At 42.8% G+C, this 21001-nt stretch overlaps 1 protein-coding gene across 7 annotated transcripts in view; it reads left to right on the top strand.

Annotated features, from left to right (window-relative positions):
* The window catches only part of Ncoa2 (nuclear receptor coactivator 2), a 223375-nt gene that overhangs the window by 159429 nt on the left and 42945 nt on the right, over positions 1–21001 (top strand). For all 7 annotated transcript variants that reach the window (XM_075971395.1, XM_075971390.1, XM_075971393.1 and 4 more), the window contains 3 exons: positions 12109–12212; positions 15756–15933; positions 18163–18351. In XM_075971395.1, the coding sequence (XP_075827510.1) occupies positions 12109–12212; positions 15756–15933; positions 18163–18351 (471 nt within the window). The remainder of the gene's footprint in view (positions 1–12108; positions 12213–15755; positions 15934–18162; positions 18352–21001) is intronic.

Below are 21001 nucleotides of genomic sequence, written 5' to 3'. Positions count from 1 at the left end.
AGGAATTACAGGGTGCAGTATTTTTCCCTTGGACTTTTTGCTGGAAAATAGCATGCATATGAAAGGAAAAGATTTGGTTTTAGAAAGGTAGTGATGATTCCATTGAGGAAACTTTATAAAGGGCTCTTAATTTCATTTGGCCTCAGTGGGCAAACTGTGGCAATTACCTTGCCTTTAATTTTGCTGGGCTCTGAAATACTCAGTTTCCAGCAAGGTCCTCTCTGCTTCTGCCACCTGGTTGAAGCATGGCAGTCTCCAAATCAAGCTGGCCACTTGTTTGCTCTGCGATTGCCTGCTGTGTACAATAGTTGTGGGCATTTTCTTGATGATTTGGTCAGTGCACCTTTTGTGTCAATTACAGTTAGAAAGTTTGTGCCATAAGGAATTAAAAGAGTCACCTCAAACATTGATTCAGTACACCCTTTTGTCTTGTGTGGTGCCTAGGATGTCCTGGGAAGTATGTATATTGACAGAAGACCCATGTGGACATTATTTCCGTGCCATTTCCACCTTTCCTCTCCACACTGTTTTACCTCTGCCCTTACTCACTGTAGTGATGTTCTCTCCAACCACAGTTTGCTTACCAAAAATCAATGCATACAGAGTAGGTTTTCTTTGTTGTGTGAAAAAACAAAGTAGATAGGGCTGGAGAGATGGCTCATCAGGTAAAGGTGCTTCCCACCAAGCCCAGATTCAGTCACGATTCACCAAAACCACATGGTGGAAGGAGAGAACCAACTCGCACAAACTGCCCCTGACCTCCACACTGTACACACACACACACACACACACACACACACACACACACACACATATATAAAACAAATTAAATAACATTTTTAATTTTAAAAAGACAAAGTAGAACAGCTTTTCACTATTCAGCCCCCAGGGTTATACAATTTTCATCCCTCCTTTTTTTCAGAAGAAAGCGTTTTCTAAGCTGTGTTTCTCTGTAATGGGGTGTAAATTCTTTTTTTACATCATTTGTGTATACTTGTCTGTCAAGTGTTCAGTAGCCTCCTCATGCATGCTTCCTAACAGATTGCTGTTTCTTAACCTTAGCTAGCTGGGCTATGGTGGCACATGGCTTTAATTGCAGCAGGCAGAGACAGGTGATGTGAGTTGGAGGCCAAGCTAATCTGAATAATGAGTTCCAGGCCAGCAAGAGCTTCATAGCGAGACCCTGTCTAAATGACAGCAACCCACCCCTGCCCCGCAAAAAATCCTTTTGTGAATCAACAAGAAAGTAAACATAGAAAGGACGAGGAAGGCAACCTGGGATTCACTGCAGGGTCACCGGGCTGTGAGAGCTGCCTGCAGGCACTGTTCTCACATCTCTATTAGGTGGTGTTCCTCTAGGCTCTTAGTTTATGTCTTGGTTACCACCTTGCTGAGGTAAACCAGACAGTACCGGATTTCTGGCTACTAAATATATTCGACTGTGGAAGACTTGTGTGCTTTCAGGGTGTAAGAGTTTCTGGAAAACTATTTGTGGCGATTTGAATCCGTAATCTCTGCATTCACGCAGAGTTAGCCTGAGCTACAATGGGTACGATCTTTCTAGAAGAAACCCCCTCCCCACTGTGTGACCTGTGACCCTGCTGGAAATAGATTCTATAAACTGTGGTCCTCTGAGCTCCTTTCTGGGGAGCTTTGCTATAGGGAATGGGATGGCTTAGCTCTTTCCTTCAGTGTGTTGCTTTCTTTCCTCAGATGATATGATTTGACATAATTTGATGGTTTAGGTCTTTAAATTGGATGATTCTGTGCTTAATGGTTAGCTTTTTGCATTAGGGGCTTTAAATTTGGAACACCTGCTTTTTGAACCACTCAGTAGTGAGTTCTTCCTGTGTTTGCACCAAGGCTGGGGTGAGCCAACTGGGGATAGACAGTTAGCAGAAGAAAGGGGAGGGTCAGCCTTCTGCATTGTTAGTAGGGCCCAAGGAGGGAAGCAGAACTACTCCTTAGTCAGGAACCCAGGGTGATGCCATAGAGAGAAACTAGAGGACAGATGCCCTGAGGGAGAAGACCCTGAGAGAAAAGCAGGCTGCTCTGTGGAAAGCTGACCCAAAACTGAGTCAAGAGCCTGAAGCAGTGAGGCTCCTTGAGAGCATAGCCCTAAAGGACAAGTGAAGGTCAGTGCCAAGGTGGTTCTCAGTGTTCGGAGACAGTGACTTCAGTTGGGTAGTATGAGGTCAAACAAGGGATGCCTCCTGGAAGAGCTGACACTGGGCTAGGTAGCAGAAATGGAGTACCCAGCCTTCCTTTCTTGCCTCCCTCCTTCCCTGCATCCCTGTATCCTTATCCTGCTTTTACTAGCTGTCTCCATGGGACCCAACTTCACTGCTGTCTTTGAATATACCCCCTGAGTTGAGCAACCTCTCCAGGAATTACAGCCCTTCCTGTGGCTAAGTAAACCTGCTAGAGGTTCTGAACCTTCCAGTGCTGTGACCCCCACCATAAAATTATATCTGTTGCTCCTTTCTAACTGTAATTTTGCTACTATTATGAATCATGATGTAAATATCTGTTTTCCTGTGGTCGTAGGAGATTCCCAAATGGGGCATGACCCACAGGTTGAGAATCGCTGTACTTGATAGTTCTCGGACATGACTCCCAGCTTTGGGAAGGACAAGAAACTGGCAATGCTGGTTTTTACACTAAAGTTCCTGCAAAAATAACACTATATTTTAAGAAGGTTTTATTACCTCCTTCCCCCACCTGTTCTGGGGATTAAATGGGGATTAAATCTGGGGCTTCATGTGTTCGAAGCAGTTCTACTATTTAGCCCATCCCAAAGCCCAAGGTTTGTTTTTGGCTTTTTTTGTAGTTATTTATTTATTTATTTATTTATTTATTTAAAGACATGTTTTCTTTGTGTAACAGCCCTAGCTGTCCTGGAACTCACTCTGTAGAACAGGTTGGCCTCAAACTCACAGAATGAGTGCTGGAATTAAAGGCGTGCACCACCACTGCCCAACAAGGTTTATTTTCTCAAGAGTTGTGCGTGACTAGGAAAGTCTATGTTCTAATAAGAAGCTCGTGATAACCTAAATCACTTTGTATATGTGGCTTCTAAGATGAGAATCTGGTTAAATATAATCAGTTTGTTGGGATCTTACCCTCTGAGCTTAGCTGTAGGCGACTTCTGGAATCTTCTCTTCCTTAGGAGTGCTCTTTCCAGTAGCCCCACAGGAGTTTGCCTTTCATTCTCTACTTTGTATGATTCCAAAACTTGGTCTTCACATACACATGCTAGAATACAGCCCAGCTCTGCCAAGCACACTCCCATGGGGTCTGTGGATCCTGACTAACCTGAATTCACCTCAGGCCCTGCTGTGAACCATTCAGTGTTGTCATGGTGTTGTTGAGCGCCTACTATGTGCCAGGCAGTGCAGACCTGATTTCCTCAGAGCCCGGGATGAGTGGAGCACTGGGGCAGAGCAGCTCCCGTGATAGCAAAAACAAGAGGAGGCTCAAAGTTCTTGAAATGAAGCCTTCTGCAGCAGGGGGTGGGGGTGGGGGACTTTGGGGGGTCCTCAGAAGGTGGCGGGGCGGGCCTGCTAGTGAAGCAGTGTGGAAACAGTGTACCAGTCTTGGTAAGACAAACATTCCTAGTGATGGGGTTTTCCATGGTGATGATCAGGACAATAATTTGAACAAAATGTTTGTATGACCTTTTCAAGGTTTTAGAAATAAATAACTTTTTCAAGATTTTAAAAATAACTTTAGCCCAGCGATGGTGGCACACACCTTTAATCCCAGCATTTGGGAAGCAGAGGCAGGCGGATCTCTGTGAGTTTGAGGCCAGCCTGGTCTCAAACCAAGAGCTAGTTCCAGGACAGGCTCCAAAGCTACAGAAATACCCTGTCTTGAAAAAAACAAAATAAAACAAAAAAATAATAACTTTTTATATCATTTCTATTTTATTCAGTCTAATGCTCTTCCAACAGAGCTATTGTGACCATGCTACTTTCCAAAGTTTAACCCATTTATGAGGAACATTTGAATATTTGTATCCCAAATTTTGTGGACCTTGCTTTTGAGTTAGCATGTGTAGTTTAATATTTTTCCCTTAGGTGTGGGTGTTTTCCCTGTGTTTATCTGCTGTTGTTCACGCACGCAGTTCCCTCAGAGGCTAGAAAAGGCTCCAATCTCCTGCAAGTAGAGTTACTGTATGGGCTCTGGGCACTGAACCTGGGTCCTCTGGAAAAGTAACCAGTAGCACGTGTATTTTAAAGAAATTAAACATTTTTTTAAATATTTATTTATTATATACACAGTGTTCAGCCTCCATGCCTGCAGGCCAGAAGAAGGTGCCATATCTCATTACAGATTGTTTTGAGCCACCATGTGGGTTGCTGGGAATTGAACTCGGGACCTTCAGAAGAGTAGTCAGTGCTCTTAACCACTGAGCCATCTCTCCAGCCCCGAAATTAAACATTTTTAAAGAAAGAAGTTTGCATTTTCAATTTGGTCTGTTGAGAGGCTGCCTATTTCCTATGTCCCTTCATCCAGTGTCATCCTGTCCTTTCACCCTTTTAACCGAAAACCCCTTCCATTTCTTGTTCAGATAGCTCATAAAGCCTTCACTAATTACATTTGTATTTATTTTGAGTGCGCATGTGCCAGGCACACATGTGAACGTCAGCGGACAGCTGTAGGAGTCTGTTCTTTGGCCGTGTGGGTCCTAGTGCTCAGACTCAGGTCATTACATTAGGCTTGGTGCTGATGGTGCTGAGCCATCTCCCTAGTCCCAAATGGAATTGAAATAAGAGGTTTCCATAGGTATTTAGCCTTTGCTTCTTAAACTCCCGCTACAGAAGATGAAGGCTCACTCCTGTGATCTCAGCAAACAAGTGGTTGATAGAGACGGAGATGCAGACAATCACAGATCCAGGAGTGGATGACGCCATGACAAACCTGATGCATGTTTGTTGTTTCTTGGATTGTTCCCATATAGAACTTCTAGGGCAATGTGTATGGGGTTTCAGTACCAGTGTGATTTATTGCCCACCTGATTTGTTTTCGTTTGTTTCCGTTTTCGCTTGTGATCATCTTTAAGCTCCTTCAGGGCCTGACCAGTGCCACACAGGAATGTAAATTATCTAAAAGAGACTTTGGGCAAATTGTTAAGCTCTCAGTGACTCCCAGTGAAAGATGACCCGGTGTCCATTTACCTGTCCATGAATTCCAGCAGGTGGTATGTGAGGTGCTGTTATAGGAGGGGAAGGAGCTGTTGGGAAAACAGGCAGGGTCTAGCCAGTTTTGCCCTGAGTCCTCCTTAGTAACCCCCTCTTTTGATAAGTGTACTATTCTGCCTTAAAGGGATTGGGCTGGCTAGTTTGATGATAACTTGACACAATATTCAGTCATCAGAGAGGAGGGACCCTTAATTGAGAAAATGTCTTCATAAGATTGGGCTCTAGGCAAGCCTGTTGGGCGTTTCTCCTTTAGTGATTGATGGAGGAGTGCCCGACCCATTCCTGCCCTGCTTGAGTTCCTTTCCTGGATTCTTTCAGTGATGAACTACAATGTGGAAGTTTAAGCCAGATAAACCCTTTCCTCCCCAACTTGCTTCTTGGTCTTGGTGTTTTTCACCGCAATAGAAACCCTAACTAAGACAGAAGTGAAACCAAGTCCTCTCTCTCTCTCAAGATGGGTGTCAGGGAATATAATACAGTGGAGTGGAAATAGCCTTGAAATTGATTGAGTTTTCTGGGTTTGTGGGAAGGGAAATCGTGATACGCTAAGTAGAAGCTCAATGTTGAAAGTGAGGGAGGCAACTTGGGGCTTGGGTTCATCCCACTACTAAAGAAAGTGCAGCTGCGAGTTTTTTAATATGCACGGCAGGAGATTTCAGCAGCGCGATGATATATAGTGCATTAATGTTGAAAAGATAAACACATTTGGAGAGCACAGGAAGGGCCTTGTGTTTTTATGTTAGCAGAATGCTTCCTAATGAATAAGAATGTGCTGCTGGCTTCACAGCCATATGGCAGCTTTTCTAATTTTAGTTGGATGCAGATGCATAATTCTCTCACGTTACCTTCTAGAGCCTTTGAGATGCTGCTGAACTTTTCTCGTAATATTTAATCTATAGTGCTGGGCCAGAACCGCCTGTCACTGTTTCCATGGGTGTGCATGGGTTGCACTGCTGCCTGATTTGGAGTCACTGAAGCCAGCTGGGTCCTAAGTGGAGCACAAGGTGGAACTGTGCATGTTCCCAATAGAATCTTAGGGTTGCTATGGAGGTGATGAGACGCCCGTTTGACATCAGTCCACTGAACAATTGATAGGTTTCTGAGTGAGTGCCTTTACTCATTTTAAAGCATTGGAATTAATTATAAAACCTGTACAATGTGTCTGGTTCGTTTTAGCCAAAGATTCTGGTGCTTTAAATAACTTGGATTCAGTAGAAGCAGTTACCTTCATGCTTGGACTAACGTGAGAGTCACTGAAACTTTTAATTGGCTTTCACGTCAAGGGAGGGTCTGCACCGAAATGTTTCTGTTTGTTTAATGCCTGTGGATTATCCTTCAGGAGACAACATTTTCAGAGTGGTTACTGTCTTTTTACAGCTAATGTTTGCAAGCTTTCTCAAGTCTCTTTAGATTGCGGACAAAGGGTGAGCAGCAGCCTCTCCCAGGGTGGTGGACCTCCTTGTCCCTGTAATGATACCTAGGCTTGTAAGCAATCCCTAATGGCTGCCACTGTTCTGCCAGAGTTAGAACTGTCCTGTGGCTACATCCAAGCCGTTGCTGCCCTCCCTGTGAAGGGAAGGGCCCTCTGTTCTGGCAGTGTTTTGTGGAAAGACTGAGCTTTTATGTTCCCATTGCACTTGGCTAATAAACAAATACACAAGACTAATATATAAGCACAAGTACGCTACCATAGACCAATAAATAGACCTTAGAGGAATGTGTAAAGGCCTCTAACAAAGCAAGACCACTTCATAATTCCCAAATAGCTCATATAATTTCTCTAAAAATAAATTATATTTTGGCTAGGCTGTATTTCTGATTTATTGCTGTTCTCACCAGAAAACAGGAATTTTACTTTCAAATTTATGCCTATACATGGCAGTGATATAAAGAGCTGTTTAATCCAGCCACTTCAAAGACATGTTTTTTTCTGTATTGTTAAGTCAGTTTTATTTGTAGAGATCAAATGCCCCACCTTTTCTTTTGTTCTCAGAGAAAGTACGAATAATAATTACTTATGAAAAAATATGGAATTTAATATTAATGATTTTCCCCAGTTTGTGGTATGACTCATCTTAACACGGTCCCTGAAGAGATGGGATTTGTTCTTTGCTTTGAAACTGGAAATCTAATTAATTGGTATTGGATTTCTGGAGTGCAGGCAAATGGAGAAGGGAGCAGGCAGGATGTCTCCCAGCAGCCACCCAGGAGGACAAGGGTAGTCAAAAGGCACTGGGAGGGGCGGTGTGGAAGGGCTCTCCAGCCAGGGTTTGGCATTTGTAAAACAGAGCTGTTAAATGGCTGTTTTATGATTTTCAAAGATCTTTTGGAGAGCAGACAAGGAACAGGAGAGAATATGTCTCTCGTTGTTATTCTCTCAGGCTGCATTCTATCTAAAGAGAATGACTGTGAGGGCTGAGGCACAGCGGGGAGACAGGAGAAACTCAAAGCACAGAGGGACTCTGCAATTTAAATGTTAGCCTCCCCCTCTCCAGTGTTAGGATGAGATTTCATAAGGTTGTGATCATGTGAAATCTGGAGCCAGCCTTCCACTGGTGCCTCTACCAAAGGATATTTTTATAACAATGTATTTTTGTAGTTAATGGATGCAAAATATAGAAAACTAAATATAGTTCATGACCGCTGAGAAAACTGCCTAATTTAAAATTATTAAGTGGTATGCTTTAGTATAGTAATGCTGTACTTACAGAAGTATAAATATCTGGGTGTTGAAGCTTATTTTACATGGTACATACAAACAGCATGCTCATCGCTGCACTGCCGAGATACAGCAGACGTCCAGTTGACTGCAGTGTGTCTCAAAGGAGACTTCCTCCTCCTCCCTCCCCCAGCTTCCTCCCCATTCCTCTTCCCCTCCCCCTCCTTTCTCTGCTGCTTCCTCCCTACCCCTTCTGTTCCTCTTATTTAATTTCAAGGCCAAACTGAACACTGAACAGAAGTACCCAAATACTATAAATCCAGGACAGGTTTGATTTTGATTCCAATCAGTGAAGCCATGTTTCTGGATGCTTTGTATCACTTCATAGTATTGATTACTTTCATTTTACAATTCAGAAGTGGCCCAAGCATAAATTCAGTTCAGAGCTGAAGAGCACGTAGCACATTGTTTAGAGAATGAATGTGTTCCCATTCATTTTCAGTGTAGGACTTACAGGCTGGCGTCTCCCTGGCTGGCTTCATTTACCTGATGGTGAGCAATGAAAGTTCTCACCCCTCAGCATCACTCCCTTGCCATTTCTCTGTACACCTTCTGGGTCTTCTTTCACAGCCCCCTCTCGTCAGATGTTTTCATCACAACAGCAAGGAAGGCACCTGGCATTCATGGTAACATAAATTTGAGGGTTATTTTCTTTGACAGTAATTTTTGTGGCCTGGAGAGAAGGATTCACAGTGAAGAGCAGATACCTAGAGCTGCCAGTGATAGGTACAGAGATCCCATTTAATGAACTCACCCTGCCCCCAACATTAACTTTACTCAAACGTCCCTCTCCACCTCCACAACATTATTATAACAATAACCTTCATCTCCCTAGCAATTAAATTAGGTCTAGCCCCCTTCCATTCATGATTACCAGAAGTCACACAAGGAATTAAACTCAAAGTAGGCCTAATTCTTCTCACATGGCAAAAAAAATGCCCCCTTATCTATCCTATATTTCAATTCTATGAACTTAATCAATCCTAAAATACTGATCCTATCAGCTATTGTTTCAGTACTTATCGGGGCCTGAAACGGACTTAATCAAACACAAACACGAAAAATCATAGCCTATTCATCCATTGCCCACATAGGTTGAATAATCTCCATCCTACCGTATAACCCATCCCTCACAATCCTAGATCTCCTAATCTATACCATCATAACAGTCCCTATCTCCATAATCTTCCATGCTCACTCATTTACATCCATTACCTCTATATTACTCATATGAAACAAAATACCAATAGCTCTTCCTATAATCTCATTAATCTTATTATCAACAGTAGGGCTTCCACCACTCACAGGATTCCTGCCAAAATGAGCTATCACAGAACTACTAAAAAATAATAACCTAATTCTAGCCACAGTAATAGCAATAACTGCCTTAATCAACCTATTCTTCTATAACTCTCTCCCTCCTTCTCTTACCTAGAGCCTCAGATTGTACCACTAACCACGTGCCAAAACCTAGGTCCATTATTTAAAAGGAATGAACTGTGAGAGAAGTTGAGATGCATTGAAATTTCCTGTGTCCGGACAAATGATTCACTTTACAACCAATTCTCTAGAAACCCTAAACCATGTCCCTTAACCTGCATATCTCCTCTCTTTCCAGTCTTCTGCCTATACCCTGAAAAGTTAGGGAAGCAAAAGGAGAACAATTTCCTATTCCCAACAACCTTCTAGTTCACTTATTCTCACTGTTCTGGGAATTAGTACCAGGGAGCGTCTTGTTTGTCAGTTAGACATCAATGCTTAGTGATATTCTTGTCTTACAGTGCTGACCATTGAGAATATAGATGTGGTCCTCTCCCTGATTTATTTGTCTTCCAATGGGGGGAAGCGTTCCAGTGGGACAGCGTCCTGTGGGGCAGTGTTCTGTTTTGTGGATTGAAGGAGGCAAGAACATGCAGATAACCTCTAGAAAGGTGGTTTTCAACCTGTGGGTCACAACCCCTTTGGGGTCAATTGATCTTTTCATAGGGGTTGCCTAAGACCATCAGATAACACAGATACTTATTTTGCAACCCATAACAATAGCAAAATCACAGTCACAAAGTAGCAACAAAAATAAGTTTATGGTTGGGGTCACCACATCATGAGGGACTGTATTAAAGGGTCACAGGGTTTGGAGATTAAGAACCAATGCTCTAGTATATCAGACTCTCATGCAAGGAAGGCCTTCCAAGCTGAACCCATGTTCCCCTACAGTCTGTTAGACCCTCTTGGGAGGACATCTCTGGTAGGGGAATACACCCCACAGACAGTAAGGAGAAGAGGAAAGGCCCAGTGTGCTCATCCTCAGCAAGGGTCAGCAGCACCTTGTTCTTCCACACTGAAGAGGCCACTAAGGAAGGACTCATACTGAGGGCCTTACACACACAGTACATACTTCGTGCTTGAGTTTTGAGCTTTAGAATTTAGGGAGCGTGGGAGCTTACTGTCTGAAGCATACAGGGGCCTCCATAAGGTGGTGATGGGTATAGGAGTCTGCCCCCTCCTGGGAACTACAAGCAGCATAGCTTGGGCAGCACTACAGAGGAAAGGTCAGCCCTTCAGCAGGGTGTTCCCGGAGAAGTAGGGAAGGGGGTGTGGTGGCTCAGGTCCTCACCCTGCAGTTGTGGAGAGAAATGAGGAGATACTGGCTTAACCAAAGTCCACTTCTGTGTGTGGTTATTTGGGGTTTACTTAGCAGGGAGAGAGAGTCTGATACAGTAAGTAACAGAAATGGGCCTTTGTAGAAGAATGAAATACACTGTGTGCTAGTAGGAGGTAAGTTTGTTAGCAGCCCTGGATTTTTGTTTTGTTTTGTTTAAAATCTTTTATTATACTTTTATTTTTTGTGTGTTCATGAGGAAGGATGGAGCTTAGAAAATAGACAACATTGTGGGAGTTGGTTCTCTCCTAGGCCTAACCAACCTGGTAGTTTCTTTTTAATCTTTTTTTTTTTCTTTTCTTTTCTTTTTCCCCCCTCTTTGGAGACAGGGTTTCTCTGTGTAGCCTTGGCTGGCCTCTACCTCACTGACACCCGTCTGCCTCCGCCTCCTGAGTGCTGGGATTAAAGGCACGCATCACCAATGCGTCAACTTGGTAGTTTCTAAAATGTGTTTTACATGTTTCATTTGTCATTGATACAAGCCATGATGTACAGGTGGCAGACACTGAAACTGAGGCCTTTGGGTGGCTTGCTCTGATTTAACAGTGGAGTAGATCTTGAACTACATCGTCACTGTCTATCTCTGCTGGCAAATACACATCACCTGGGAGGACCTACATAATTCCTACTCATCTTTAGGTTCCATAAATTTGGCTTTAACAGATTTTCAAAATATTGTATAAAATTGCTTTTACAAAAAAAGTTACTATGGTCATGGAAAAGGAAATTGATTGTGAATGCTAAATAGAGTTACAGTTCATTGCTTTGGATTTTTTTCATTTAATTATAATGAAAACATGCAGTGTAAACAGGATGTAATTTATTCAGTTTACAAGTAATTGGCACATTGCTTTTGTGTTGTTTTCTAGCAGGTTGTGGCTATGTATGTTATGCTATAAACTTACTTTACCAACCTTGAAGTAACTCATTTACACGTGTATTGTTAGCTGCACATCTTTTCTCCGGTGCACTTTTTTACAAAGTAGTCCCGTGCTCATGGTGTGTCCAGCCCCTCTGTACAGAGTCAAAACTCAGCCATTGGCCTTCTCTGGGCACTTGGTGGGGACGCCTCCTCCCTCTGCTTTAACTCATTAAGTCATTTGAACAAGTTTGGTCAAGGCTTCTGTTATTTCTTCCTCCAATGTGGATGATATGTCCGTAATTATGTTACTGAATTCTGAGCAACAGCCTCCCCCCCCCCCCCATGCTAGTTTGGAGAATCTCCTGAGTAGGGACTAATTGTCCCAGAGTATACTACAGCTTCATAATGTATATTTTAAAATGTCTGCCCGGGGCCAGCATGAAACCTCTAAACTCATTTTGTCAAAAGCCTGAAAGGGATCTGAAGCACATGCTCTGGAGGTAAAGGGTGACACCTGGATCCTCCTTCCGGCCGTTCCTCCTCTCTGGGGCTGTTGGGATGTACTCCGACTCATTTATAGGCACATCTGACCCCCAGGAGAGTTTGGAGTTAGTCTGCCCTTGAAATAGCACCACTATCTAATTTGCTCTTACATTTGTTGCAGAGAAAGCAGCGGCGGCCAACATAGATGAAGTGCAGAAGTCAGATGTGTCATCCACAGGGCAGGGTGTCATCGACAAGGATGCGCTGGGGCCTATGATGCTTGAGGTACCACACCCTCATTTGGTTTTGTATTTTAAATGTTTTCAGTATTGATGTGCTACATTTAATTTCGGGTGAATATAATTTAAGGAGAATCCATGCTCCTGTGCTTACTAATGTATGTGACTGTGTCTGTCTATGTTTGAGTTTTTGCCTCCTGCACATGTCAACATAGAATTAAATTAGATGAGAATACAAGCTAGCAGCCTTTCATTGTCAGGAGCACTCATTTTCCAAAGCTGTGCTTACAGTCCTCTGGTTAGGGGTCCGTGTATGCCATGGGCCTCTACTGTATAGACAACTTAAAATGTGACAAACAAAGAAGTTTAGGACTGTTACTTCTGACTAGCTCATTTGGAATAGGATGAAAAAACTTTGTAAAAGCATAACAGAGTGGCTGGTCTTGGCAGCCTTAAGGCAGCTACTGTCTCAGGCTTATAAAATCTTCCTTAGTTTTATTAGCTAGTACTAAATACAAAGTGCCTTGCTGTCCCTATTTCAAACTTAAAATTCAAGATGTGGGCTATGGTAAGATGAGAGAAAAAATGTCACTGAATAAAGACGCAGAGATGCCAAGACATAAATTATGTCCGTGCTCAGAGTAATTTGCTCTGCTGATGACATTCTGAGCTCGAAAGACCACGTGGCCAGAGCTGCAGCATTGTCGTCTTGGAAGCTCTGTGCCTGCTGCAGCGCCCACGTGGAAGTAAAACTAGGATTTTAAAAATAATGCTAGCCTAATACTCTATTGACCTTATTGCCCCTTTTCTCATAAAATAGTTTTTGTTTTTAGAAAACTTAATTCTATAGGAAACTGCTTATATTGGAGGCTGGAGATGGAAGAATAGTGCTCGCCCAACCCAGTCCTTGCATTTAGAAATAACAAAGTTCATTCCTTGGGGCTGGACCTGCTAGCAAAAAAGCTTTAAATGACCCAGGTTGGCCCTTGTGCGGGGTTGGGGGCACAGCACTTAACCAGGTCTTCCGTGCTCAGCACAGCAGTCAAGGAGCACTTCCACTCGGTTCTGAGAAGAGTAAAGAGGGTTGTGACAATTTAGAATTGCACAAAAGAAGTGCACAGCTTCCTTTGAAAGAAATTCTGAATTTCAAGCATAAATTTGCTTGGAATTTTTCCATATAACTGTTTGTTCATTATATCTGGGGAGCGGGAAAGAGCACTGGAGACTCTTGAAAGACCTTTGAGGCTTCTAAAAAGAAATGCTTAGAGCAACCACAGGCTATGGCTCAACCCTTGAGAACAAGTTCGTTAATTGTAGAAATTGGATTGCTGGATGTCAGTGGCCCAGATCTCATAAAATCAATCTAAGATTTTTCTGTTTGAAAATTATCTTCTGAGAATTGAATGCATAGAGCAAGCACCTGTGTAGAATCTTAGTAATGAGTAAATGTATTAGAGCAGAAGTACCTGAATCTTGTGGCTTATGGTTTAAATTGAAACCTTTATCCCTGATTACATGTAATCATTTAAACAGGAAAAGTATGTTCTAGGCATAGATGCACACTCATGCTTGCATCATAGCATAGTGGTTGCTAGGCAACAGAAGCAAATGTCCGCTTTTTTCATCAAAGCATATCATAGTGAGCTTTTAAAAACACAAACAGTTTTGTAAGACGAGCCACTTCAGCTTTCAGTTTTATTAGGCTACAAATTAGCCTTCTTACGAGGGTACCAATCCAAAAGAAGTGGCTTGCTCTTTCAGAAGCCTGAGGATGTCTGCTGAATGTCCAGCAGAAGCAGTGAAGTGACAAGGGACGCGAGGTCTCTAAATGGACATATGTTCTTTCCTATGTCCCTGCCAGCACGTGTGTGTGCACACCAATTGGTGCAGTCGGTGTTCATGCCATTTACATATTTATCTCTTGCTTTACCGTGTGTGTGGTTCGTGTTATAGACAAAAACTGACAGAATATTTACAAAAAAATCTAAAACCAAGCAGTGTTTTTCAGTTTGGTTTGGTTTAGGTGTTTGCTTCATTGTTGTTGTTAACTGTTTGAAGACAGGTTCTTGATATGTAGTTCAGACTTGCCTTGAACCCACGGTAGTTCTCCTGCCTTAGCCGCTTGGGTGCTGGGATTATAGATGTGTGCCACCACACCCCGTTTACCTTTTCTTTCTTTTCTAAACAACTCACTTATACCTTAGGATCAGTTTTAGATGAAAGAACATCTAGTTTTGTGATGACAATATAATTAAAAACAGAATAGATTATTCCAAAGCAACTAACAACACAGAAGCCGCTTGCATAAACAGACTAGGGGGACCAAGTGAGTGTTTCAGGCCATCCACTGTGTGTGGGGCTGGGCATGGTACATTAATGTTACAAATGCGATAGGTATGTATCACGAAGAAACTAAGTGGTGTAAACTGACTGGGAAGGCAGCTTTGAGCAGTAGGCAGTCTTTTTCAGTCCCGAATACCCTGAGATCTGTGAAACAGAACTCTGATTAGCAAGGATCAGAAGTCTGAAAGGAGTGACTGGACATGGAGCCATCACTGCCAGTACAGAGGAGAAGGATTAGGCTTCAGAGTTAGGGACCTTAGATTTGGCTATTGGGAAAGAGGATATCAAAAGGACACTTGTGCCTGCAGCAGAGTAAACATACCCCATAGCTGTCATTTATCTTCACTTCCTACAACATTTTAAACTCAACTCTTTGTGCAGTCTAGACTGAAGTAACACACAGTGAGACAGTGAGCCTCCTTACAGGATGCATGCTACCAACACTGAGATGACTTAGACACCCTTTTCTTATTCGGGAGGCACTCCCAACCCATGCTGCCACCCCCACAAGTCCCTAGACACCAGACAATGAAGGCCCGGATGTTGCTTTAAAGGTCTAAGACCATCTGTGATTTCACTTAAACCTTGGCATGTTTAAAAGTTGTAAAAATTAGGGCTGGAGAGATGGCTCAGAGGTTAAGAGCACTGACTGCTCTTCCAGAGATCCTGAGTTCAATTCCCAGCAACCACATGGTGGCTCACAGTCATCTGTAATGAGATCTGGTGCTCTCTTCTGGTCTGTAGCATATATGTAGGGAAAATGCTGTATACATAATTAATAAATAAATCTTAAAAAAAGATGCCTATATCATGGTTTCAACAAATATTATTTTTAAAAAAAAGTTGTAAAAATTAGTGGATTTCCCCTGGTACTTACTTTAAAACTGAGAGAAAAAGAATGATCACTGGCTCTTTCTCTCTGCATATCATGCAGAAGTGTGGGGAAATGCTGGTGTAACTTGTGGAGTCCGTCCGCCCTGGTCTGGAACACAGAGACCGTCCTATATGTGCTTATTTGCCAGCAACTATTTCCTGGTAGACTAACAAACTTGGTCTTTATGTTTTGTTCTAACAAGAGACCCTGCCCTAACCTCTCTTCCACTGACTAGAATGGAAGCGTTTCTGTTTCTCAGGAGAAAGTGTGTTCATTGTTTCTGAGAACTAGAAGGGCAAGGATCCATTCACAGCAGCTGCCTAGCTCTTCTGTAGGTGTGTCTGTGCTGATGCCGCTGGTCTTTTCCCTTAGGCCCTCGATGGCTTCTTCTTTGTGGTGAACCTAGAAGGCAATGTGGTGTTCGTGTCGGAGAATGTGACACAATACCTAAGGTATAACCAGGAAGAACTGATGAACAAGAGTGTCTACAGCATCCTGCATGTCGGGGATCACACTGAATTTGTCAAGAACCTGCTGCCAAAGTCCATAGGTAAATGGAAGCTGATTCCCCGCAGCCTCCCTTCCCCTCTCTCATATTTTCTTGGTGTGAGTGAGTAAATAGGCTTGTGTTGTGTCATGGGCATAATGGCCACTGTAAGGATTCCAAATAGGAGTCATGGGTGCCAACGCTGATCCTGAATGAAGGACCATGTTGATCTTATATAGGAACGATGTGAAAATAATTCAAGGGACTGGAGAGATGGCTCAGCGGTTAAGAGCACTACCTGCTCTTCCAAAGGTCCTGAGTTCAATTCCCGGCAACCACATGTTGGCTCACAACCATCTGTAATGAGGTCTGGTGCTCTCTTCTGGCATGCAGGCATACAAGCAGACAGAATACTGCATAAATAAAAAATAAATAAATAAATAAAAGGAAAAACAGACTCTGGGGCCTGAGAGATGCTCAACTATGGCAGGCACTTGCTTCTTTATAAAAAAAAAGAAAATAATTCAAAAGGAAAGTATTTTTAGTAGCTATTGGAAGAGGTAATTTTTATATTTTAAAACAACTTGAAGCCTTTACCCACATCACCACAGCCAACCAACTTGGATTGTCCATTTTGCTGTCACTGTCTGAAAAATGGGCCATGGCATGTTAAAATTTGGCTTTCATGGAGTTCCGTGTGATATATATATGTGTGATGTGCATGTAGAATGTTCTAAACATGAATACCGCAGTCTGAGTGTATTCGTGTTAGTCTCTTGAGCAGCTCTGCAGAGCCCCATGTCTCAAGTTTCCTGATGTCCACATGCTTTGGAGATGCTGTGCAGAAGTGCACATGGTGGGTGTGGGCCAGCATTGTCAGTGGGCACATCACGGCATAAGTAGTGAAGGCATGTGTTTGAAGAAAAGCAGTCAGGATGAATGTTGCAGAGTATAGAAGACATTTTGAAAAGAACAAGTTTCTGAGTTACAAAGCGTTGTGTGGTTCATGAAAGTATCAGAAAAGTGTCGAGTACCATGGAGTTACAATGTCCCTGTGCTTTTCCTACATCCTTTAATAATTAAGCATCCCTGTGTTGTCTGAGGTTTCTGTCCTGCCTGGTTCCCACAGTCTTTAAGTCACACAGAGGTCTACATTAGTTATAAACTGATTGGCCTAGTACCTCAGACTTCTTAGTAACTCTTACAACTTATATTATTAGCCCATGATTCTTGTCTATGTTAGCCACATGGCTTGGTACTTTATTCTGCGAGGCAGTCACATCTTGCTTCTTCTATAGCTGGGTCATGACCACAGACTAGGACTTCCTTCTTTCCAGAATTCTCCTGTTCTAATTGACCTGCCTTGACTTCCTGCCTGGCTACTGGCCAATCAGTGTTTATTCAAAATATAATTGACAGAATACAGACCATTTTCCCCTCGTTTTTAAAAGAACAATAAGAACTCTGGATCTAATACCCTTTGTTTAGTTTTTCTCCTGACCATTATCCATAACAACTTGTAACCAACATTTTAGACAAGGAAAAATATCCATAGTTCAGTTTTGGGGAATGTGGGTGTAGTTTTCCAGGCTACTTCCTGCTGGTTGTGGGCGCTGCTAATCTTATGGGGACCTAAAGAAAATTTAGAATTATGATCAAGTCATGACTGGAGTATCCTGTGATACTTGATCATCTCAGGCCTCAGTCTTGAATCTGTTCTGGATTTTGAACTCAGACATCTGGGCCATCTGTTCCTACTGGAGATTTCTCAGGTGGTCTTCCTTGATCAAACCTGATTTTTCTTAACTCAGAATGAATCCACGGCCTCTCATTTCCTGTGGAAACAAAAGCAAATCCTCTTCTCCGATGTATCATACCTTTTGACATCAATTTTGAAGTCAAGGTATTTTCAAAATACCTATCATGGATTAATTCAGCAGCATTTATAAACAAACATCTTTTAGCAGCTGTTGCTCCTTCCTCAGCATTCCAACATCTCAAAGAGAATATAACACACAGTATCCAGACTCCCTGTGGATTGTTCATCTTTATGTGGCTTTATTTTAACCTCTATTTCTTTTATTTTTAATTTTTGGCTTTTTGATACAGGGTTTCTCTGTGTATCTTTGGCTGTCCTGGAATTCACTCTGTAGACCAGGTTGTCCTTGAACCCACAGAGATCTGCCTGCCTTTGCCTCCCAAGTGTTGGGATTAAAGGTGTGCACCACTACACCCAACTACTTTCCTGAATCCTTTATTTCTTTGTAATCTTGGGTCCCTTTTGCCTTGCAGTGAATGGGGGATCTTGGTCTGGTGAACCTCCCAGGCGGAACAGCCATACCTTCAACTGTCGGATGCTGGTGAAGCCTTTACCTGATTCAGAAGAGGACGGCCATGAGAACCAGGAAGCGCACCAGAAATATGAAGCTATGCAGTGCTTTGCTGTGTCTCAGCCTAAGTCCATCAAAGAGGAAGGAGAAGGTAAGGTGGACCCAGGGAGAGCGCATGTGTCTGGCATAGCCTTAATAATCACAGGGTGGTGCTCACACAGAGGAAAGCGTGACACAGTTCCACGATTCTGTCCCATGTTTACTATTTGTGTAATTTAATCTTTTCCTTTACAGTGTTGGGGAGTGAGCTTGTACATGCTAAGCAAGCATGCTACCTCTAAGTTATATCTCAATTTGAAAGTGTTTTGTGGTGATCAATGTGGGATATCTCCGTGTCCAGCACGGCAGCCAAGAGTCACATGAAAACCACATTGAACTACACTTCACATGTGTGCTTGGTGATCATGGCACTTCTGCATCACTTACAGTGGCTGTGTAGGGGATCCTGGATTGCTTTGAACACCTAATGCAAATCTTACACCACAGATCAAGAAGCATGTTCGTGGGCACAAGCAGCATTTTCCATAGACTTTCCAGGGAGTGATGGAGTCTATGTAGCTTATCTGTGGACATCAGATCTTCAGTGTGGTGTAATAGCAAAGTGGACAGACATAGAAGTGGAAAGTAGAGGGCTTTCAGGAAAGCTTACTGGGCTGCTCCCTATAGTGGGATGCTGATGTCATATCATCCCTTGCCCTCCCACAGCTAATTCACACACTAGAGTATAAGTGAATCTTCAGTATAAGATGTTGCAGAAAGCACTCTGTGAGAGTAACAGAAGTGAACAAGCTTTTGACCGCACTGCACAGAAATATTCTAGAGGGTAATCAAACCTAATTTAACCATTAGCTCTGACTGTGGACAAATTCTTTCACGTCTCTTTTATTTATTATCAATTTATTGTGACTTTATTAAATGAAATTGCCAGAAGTTAGTACAGAATGGGGATGAAGGTGTAAATGGGTCAAGCACTTTCCTGACGTTTGTGAAGCCCTGGATTCAGTTCTGAGTATGTGTACACACACACAAGACTCATGATTATTGCTAATCTATAGTTGCCACTGATTATTAGCTTAGTACTTCTTAATAAATTTGAATTTTATCAGAAAGGGATCATGAAGCAGTATCATAGAAGATACATAGTATTTCAGATTTAGCCTGTGTTTGGGTGTGGCTGTTAGTTTCTTTCTGTTCCTTCATAAGACGAGGCAATATAGATCGGCCATAATATTCCAAAGACATATGAGGCACCCTTATGTCAACTACTGTTATATACTAGAGATGAGAACATGTGGATTCTCGCCAAAGATGTAGCTCTTGAGAAAGTGCTTGCCCAGCACACACAAACCCCTGGATTCAAGCCCCTAAACCACATAACATCAGGCATTGTCATGTAATCCTAGCACTCAAGAGATAGGCACAGATGAATCAGAAAGGTAAGGTCATCCTTGGCCACACACAGCAAGTTTAATGCCAGCTAAGATGTAGCAGACTCTATCTTTAAATTAATTAACTAACAAAATTGGATTTGAGACAGTGTGGTGGTGCACACCTCTAATCCTAGCACTTAGATAAAATTCAGTGCATTTAAGGTGGTGCAGCCGTAGTAACCCTAGCACGCAAGAGATAAAGGCCAGAGGTTCACTGCAAGATTGAGGCCAACTTGGTATACAGGTGCATTCCAGGCCAGCCAGAGGGACATAGCGAAGACTCTTACCTCAAACAGATTCTGTCTGTTCCTGAAATGTAGCATAAGCAAGGGCTTCTCTCTCTCTCTCTCTCTCTCTCTCCCTCCCTCCCTCCCTCCCTCCCTCCCTCCTTCCCTCCCCTCCTCCCTTCCCTCCTCCTCTCACCTCCCATCCCAAGACAGCGTTTCTCTGTAGCTTTGAAGCCTGTTCTAGAACTAGCTCTTGTAGACCAGGCTGGCCTCGAACTCACAGAGATCCGCCTGCCTCTGCCTCCTGAGTGCTGGGGTTAAAGTTGTGCACCATCACTACCCAACTATTCTTTTCTTTTTTTTTTCTGTCTTCCTTTTATTGTAACTACAATACTGAGCCTTGAACTCATGGCCTTGCAAATTATAGGGAGTGTTCACTTCTAAGCCACATTACCCCACTTCCCATGATGATTACATTTTAATCTAAAGATACAGTCTATTACTCAATAGCCCCCGCCCCAATAAAGGAAAGAAAACCTCCCGAGTTTAAAGGTGAACAATTGCAAAGCCGTGGTATAAGATGTTAGGTGCCTGTTATTTCTGTAGCAGCCTTCCCTCAGCCTTTCTTTAACTTAGAAGAGCCATTCCATGTACTCTGCATGTTATAAAGTATATAAAACATGTCACTGTTCCCTAGAAGTTAGCCCTCGTAGAAAAAACAATGAAAGCAGTGGCTGAGATGTTTCAACAGTTAAGAGCCCAGGCTGCACGTCAGAGGACCCATGTTCAATTCTCAGCACTCACATGGTAACTCACAACCATCTACAAATCCAGTTTCAGATCTGTCAACCTCCTGAACTGCACAGTGCCAGGCATGTAAGTTATACTCAGACATACATGCAGACAAAACATCTAAACACAAAAACTGAAGTGGGGATGAGGTTAAACATTAACAGCAGCCTCTGGAGCTCTCCGCGCCAAGGTGCTGGACCATAGGCCGTGATTCTGTACCCTTGGTAGGGCTTTAGTGGAGTGTGCTCTGGATCTGCATTCAGTTCCCATCCCATCGTGCCGTCACAGGTGC

Source organism: Microtus pennsylvanicus, chromosome 5 (genome assembly GCF_037038515.1).
Source record: "Microtus pennsylvanicus isolate mMicPen1 chromosome 5, mMicPen1.hap1, whole genome shotgun sequence".
NCBI classification, from domain to species: Eukaryota; Metazoa; Chordata; class Mammalia; order Rodentia; family Cricetidae; genus Microtus; species Microtus pennsylvanicus.
Note: the sequence above shows the minus strand (reverse complement) of the source record. Positions and strands in the feature narration are given on the sequence as shown.